The 6,014-nt window shown below is 47.8% G+C and overlaps 1 protein-coding gene across 1 annotated transcript; it reads left to right on the top strand.

Moving 5' to 3' along the window:
- Nucleotides 1-4,784: 4,784 nt before the first annotated feature.
- LOC114210427 (calcyclin-binding protein) lies at nucleotides 4,785-5,774 on the top strand. The gene has a single exon (XM_028104712.2). The coding sequence runs from the start codon at nucleotides 4,904-4,906 to the stop codon at nucleotides 5,594-5,596; it is 693 nt and encodes a 230-aa protein (XP_027960513.1). The 5' UTR covers nucleotides 4,785-4,903; the 3' UTR covers nucleotides 5,597-5,774.
- Nucleotides 5,775-6,014: the final 240 nt, after the last annotated feature.

Below are 6,014 nucleotides of genomic sequence, written 5' to 3'. Positions count from 1 at the left end.
ACCCAAACAGGCACAGAGCAATCAGGGTTTTTAATAAACACTGACACGTCTGTGCACCTCTGACCCACACCCGGCCCACCTGCCGGGTCTGTCCGGGAAGAGGGGCAGGCCAGCCCGGGCTTGGGTGGTTTGCCTAACACAACCACCAAAGGCTGGGCTGACATGGAACCGCATCCTCCTGAGGCACTCCTCCTCCACCAGGACCTTGGGGAAATGCATCCCCAAACTCCCTAATGCCACTGAGAAGGAACCTGGGGTGACATGGAGTCAGGTGAATGGAGAAACCGTCCCCTCCCCCCATGAGCCTCTAGCTCAGCCCCTCAAGGAAACTGTGCCCAGCTCCTCGGGAGAGAAGGGTCATGACTCACAAAGACACAGATCTATTGACAGTGTTGACAGTGACGGGAGGATGCTGTTCTCCCACCTCCCCTCGGAGTAAGGAGCAAGACCGTTACAGGAGAGACCACCGAGAGAGAACAGACGGCGAGGCTGTGGCTGCTGGCCTCCCCCAACCCAACTCCCACCCAGGTGCTGCTCATCACCAGCCCTAACCAGACAACCAGGATCCACCTCCGAGCCCACGAAAAGGCCTCTCTGGGTTTAAGTTCTGGGTCCCTGTGCTCCAGCAGAGAAGATCCCCCTGCAATGTAGTGAACACAGTGAGAAAGTGTTCCTTTGTAATGCCTGGGTCCCGGGCTGCTGCCCCGTCCTGAGATGTTCCTAATGGGCTCCAGGAACCACAGCTGACAGATGCCCCAACGCACCCCAAGCATTCCATCTGTTTCTGAAGTCCCTCATATGCATACAAGTTCCATCTCCAAACGAATGAAAGCAAGCTTTGGGGAACCGCTTTTGGAATCAGACATGTGACTCCACTCCAGAGACTTCAACCCTGACTCTGGGCTCCCAGGGACTCATCCCTAGACATGAATGCAAAGCATGCTGGGCGTACATTTTCTTGGGGAGAGAGTGCATTGCTTTCAGCAGATTCTCCAAAGGGAATGTGTCCCCACAAAGGTTAAAAAATCACTGATCTGTAGGCAGATGTGTTGTTTACAAACAGGCCCAGTGGTCTGGCAGTCCTGCCCAAGTACAGATTGATGCCTTGACCTCAGACATGGACGATAAACAAATTAGAAGCAGTTTTCACTGCCTTTGTAATTCATTAAAACTGCTAAACCTGATCTTCTCACCAGAAGCTCTCGAGGTTTGTTTCATCAGCCAGTTTATTACAGAGGCTGGTGACTTTACATCTGCATTGCAAATAGCTCTTCTGTGTTGACATTTCATTTGGTCTTGAAAGGCCCATAATATTTTGCGTGGGGTTAATGGCTCCCATTCAGAAATGAGCATATATTCATGTACTGAAAATATAATGAGGGGCGCTGGGTGGCTCAATAGTTTGAGTGTCTGATTCGTGGTCTCCACTCAGGTCATGATCTCAGAGTCCTGAGATCGATCCCCATGTCGGGCTCTGTGCTCAGCGCAGAGTCTGCTTTTCCCTCTGCTCCTCCCCTCACTCTCTCTTTCTCGAATAAATAAATAAATAATTTTAAAAATATATTGTAGATGCTCAATAACTACAGTTTGAATGAATAAATAAAATGAATTTAAAGATAGGTTTCCCACTGCACAGTAGCCATACACATGCAGGTATTCTAAGCAATTATAAAGTTTAAAGGCTTTTCTTTAAGATTTTATTTATTTGAGAGAGAGAGAGAGAACGAGCAGGAGGGAGGGGCAGAGGGAGAGGGAAAAGGAGACTCCCCGATGAGTAGGGAGCCCGACATGGGGCTTGATCCCAGGACCCCAGGATCATACCTGAGCTGAAGGCAGACACTTAACCAACCGAGCCACCCCAGACACCCCTAAAAGCTTTGCTTTTTTAAATTAAATACTCATATTCATTATTTATTCACCCACCCAACAAATGTTTTTTTTCAACACCTTATTTAACTCGACTGGAAACTCCATGATAATAGGAAGCCTGGGACCATGTCATATTCACCTCTGCATCTCTAGCATCCCCTTGTACATATGAAACGTTCAATAAATATTTGTTGGGTGAAAACAGGAATTCTGTTTTTTGGTTTGTTTTTTTTCAAAGAAGTGCCAAACATATTCAAGCTAAGAATCTGATTTATGCACCTGCTTCTGAAAATAAGAGTAAACTATTAGCAAAGAGGAAGCTCTGGAGGCACTTGGGATACTCGGAGCATATAGATACTTGAAAACTATAGCAACCCTTCATATGTTAATCCAACACGTCCTTGTTAAGCACCCAACGCTCCACAGGCACCGAGGGTGCAGAGGGGAGCCTGGTCTCTGCCCTGTGACACGTTCTTTCAACAAAGTCTAATCCACGGAGGGAGTAGGGCAGGGAAGATTAGCCAGCATCACTGAGGGAGGAGGCGAAGAGAGGCTGGCCCAGTCCAGGTCTGCAAACAGTTTCCCAGCAGAGTGATGTGTCACTGGGATTAAAGGATGAAAGGGACCGAGGGCCAGGCAATGGGGTACAACTGGAAGTGTCACGGGACACACCTGGGGACTCTCGAGCTCCGGCTGGAAAGTTTCCATCCACAGCTCTTCCGACAGCTGACACCTGGGAGGCCAACATCGCCTACATCCTTGGGTTTATTGAAGGCCTAGGAGTACTTTGAAAGGAAGAGATAAAACACCTTGCTCTGATTCACCTCTACCTGCTTCTCCCTTTCTTTTTCAGTAAGATCCATAGTGAATGCTGAGAAGGGGCTTGACAGGGAAATTTTGCTTTGAAGAGGGAAAAACCTGCGTGAGGCCTCTAGGTAAGAGATGGTGGGGTCCATCAGAGGACTGAAAGCAGCTCAATAAGAGGCAGGGGAGATGCGGCTGGGGAGGCAGGCAGAGGCAAAGCCTGCATAACCTTCCATCCACAGAAGGAATTTGCCCCGAATCTAAGAACAAAGGGGTCGAGGTTAGGCAGGGACATGATGTCACTCACATTTGTACCACTGAAATATCTCTCTAATGGCAGAGATCACATCAGGAAGCCCTCGTCCAGCTGAGCAATGATGGTGACCCCCGCTGGGGGTGGTAAATGGAAAGATGTTGACAATTTCAGAAAATATTTAGGAGAGGAAATACAAAGAACTTAAGGATTCTTAGAGCACTTATTGAGTTCTTGCTGTATGCCAGGCAGGAACAATCTCATTTACTCCCCCACCCCGCCCCCCGCCAGTCCTCTGGATTGTTTTTATTATTATCTCCAGTTTTCAAGAAGAAACTGAGACATATCAAGTGGAACCAATTGCCCAAGGCCACCCAGCTCGTAAACGGCAGAGCTGAGAATCAGCCCAGGCCGGATCTTGATCATCGCACCATAGCATTTGGGTGTCTGGCTCGAGCAACAGGGAGAATGGTGGTGCCATGTACTGATGCAGAAAACAGGAGGGCTCATGAGCCTGGGTGGTGGGAAGGAAGTTATGAGTTCAGTTTTCCACATACTTGTGGAACATCCAAATGAAAATGAGCAGCAGGTGTTCTGGAGCTCAGGAAATAGGTTTGGTAGGGGGCAGGGCAAATAGATTTGAGAATTATCAGCAAGAAAGCAGCAACCACACTTCACAGGCTTCCTCTGTGAGAATGATGCTGAGTTGGGGAGCAGATTCAATGTGTTCAAAGTGCAGAGGAAGTGGGAAGATGTCAGTCATAATGAGCCCAGCTGGTCATGCCCACTAGCCACTCAAAGGACATGATGTCAGGGCCCAGGGTTCTGAAACCTCAGCCTTCCCAGGGAGCCTTTTGATACCTGCTTCATGCCTCTGCCACAGGAGCTGCTTTTTAAATACTGATTAACTCCTCCTTAAAAAAGTCACGTTTCCACGCTGCCTGCCAAAACGGTAACAGACAGATAATGTACTGTGTCATTAACACATCCCTGTCTATTTAAAAACCTCCAGAGAAGCAAGCAGATGAGCCTTGGAGTTAGCTCAGCGGTGGGGATTACTGCTTGGCTAATTATAAACAGCATTCTCAGAACTCCAGGAGACGCTAAGGGGGGCACAGCCCCTGTCTGCCCCAAGAAGCCAGGAGTAATTATTGAATCGTATCAACTCAACACTCAGGACACAGGAAGGTAAGCAGGGACATGACATTTTGGCACAATTGTGGACCTAGAAATAGAACCTCATCCATGAGACAGTGTGCCAGCCAGCCCCCAGTGGTCCTTACCTCCTAGGATTTGGGCCCTTGTGTGGCCCCCTCCCTCAGGACTAGCCCTGCATGGCCAATAGAACACAATGGAAGTGTATGCTTTTCAAAGCTAGATGATAAATAACAGCGCAGATTCCACTTTGGTCTCTTGGATTGCTTACTCAGATACCATGTTGTACAACACTTAAGCAGCCTGTGAAGAGTCCCACATGGTCTGGAAGTGAGACCACCAACCAACAGCCATGGAGAAAACTCCATGTTGAATATCCCAGCCTCGGTCAAGCCTTCAGATGATGCAGCCCCAGCTGACACCTGACTGGAAACTGATGAGACCTCAGAGCCACCCAGGGAAGTGGCTGCCAAGTTCCTGCATGAAAGTATTTGTTAGCAGTAATCAATGATATATTGTTGTCCCAAGCCACTGAGATTCGGTGTAATTTGTTACATTAACTAATACAGCAGATAAAAGACTGGGTCTGGGCGCGTAGGGGGGTTGGGGGGTGCGGCGGCGGCGACGGACTCGCGAAGGTTCCAGAGGCGCCGCGTGCGGGAGGCGGGCTGGGTCTCGCGCGGGGTCGGGTGTGCGCGCAGGCTTGGGGCGCTGTGACTCGTGCGGGTGGGGCCTGCGTCGGGGTAAGCGCGTTCGGTGCGGTGTTTCCTGTTGTTCCCCCCTGCGTGTCTGCAGCTCGGGCCTTGCCTGATCAGTCCGACCATGGCTTCAGCTTTGGAAGAGCTACAGAAAGATTTAGAAGAGGTGAAGGTGCTGCTGGAAAAAGCCACTAGAAAAAGAGTACGTGATGCCCTTACAGCTGAAAAATCCAAGATTGAGACAGAAATCAAGAACAAGATGCAGCAGAAATCACAGAGAAAAGCAGAACTTCTTGACAGTGAAAAGCCAGCTGCTGTGGTTGCTCCCATTACAACAGGATATACAGTGAAAATCAGTAATTACGGATGGGATCAGTCAGATAAGTTTGTGAAAATCTATATTACCTTAACTGGAGTTCATCAGGTCCCCACCGAGAACGTGCAGGTGCATTTCACAGAGAGGTCATTTGATCTTTTGGTAAAGAATCTAAATGGGAAGAGTTACTCCATGATTGTGAACAATCTCTTAAAACCCATCTCTGTGGAAGGCAGTTCAAAAAAAGTCAAGACAGATACAGTTCTTATCTTATGTAGAAAGAAAGCAGAAAACACACGTTGGGACTATCTGACGCAGGTTGAAAAAGAATGCAAAGAGAAAGAAAAGCCCTCCTATGACACTGAAACAGATCCTAGTGAGGGACTGATGAATGTTCTAAAGAAAATTTATGAAGACGGAGATGATGACATGAAGCGAACCATTAATAAAGCCTGGGTGGAATCAAGAGAGAAGCAAGCAAAAGGAGACACAGAATTTTAAGACTTTAAAGTCATTTTGGGAACTGCGATGTGGAAATATTGATGTTTCCAATGAGGAAATGTTGGTGAGCTGCACAGATAAATTTGACAGATAACTGCTTACATAGCCGCCTTCTAAGTAAAGGCAGTGAATTCTCCCATTTCCTCCTGGAGGATTTATTTAAATAAAATATGCTTATTAAACAAACAAACAAAAAAAAAGACTGGGTCTGGGCTAGGGCAAGGAAGACTAGTAATTGAGCCCCTACTACTATACCTCAGACTACTTCACCTCAGGGACTCACATATATTATCTCATTTAGTCCCCACAATACCTCTATGAGGTAAGATATCAACTCCATTTTACAGATCAGAAAACCAAGGCACCAAGTATGCAAGACTGCAAAACCTGCCTAGTCCCACAGCTAGGGAATGCAGAG

This window comes from Eumetopias jubatus, unplaced genomic scaffold (assembly GCF_037043125.1).
Source record: "Eumetopias jubatus isolate StellerSeaLion01/CBP00866 unplaced genomic scaffold, mEumJub1_p1.0 scaffold_12, whole genome shotgun sequence".
In the NCBI taxonomy this organism is placed as follows: domain Eukaryota; kingdom Metazoa; phylum Chordata; class Mammalia; order Carnivora; family Otariidae; genus Eumetopias; species Eumetopias jubatus.
Note: the sequence above shows the minus strand (reverse complement) of the source record. Positions and strands in the feature narration are given on the sequence as shown.

Excerpts from the sequence above, each read along its gene's own strand:
- LOC114210427 (XM_028104712.2), top strand. The coding sequence starts at position 4,904 with ATGGCTTCAGCTTTGGAAGAGCTACAGAAAGATTTAGAAGAGGTGAAG.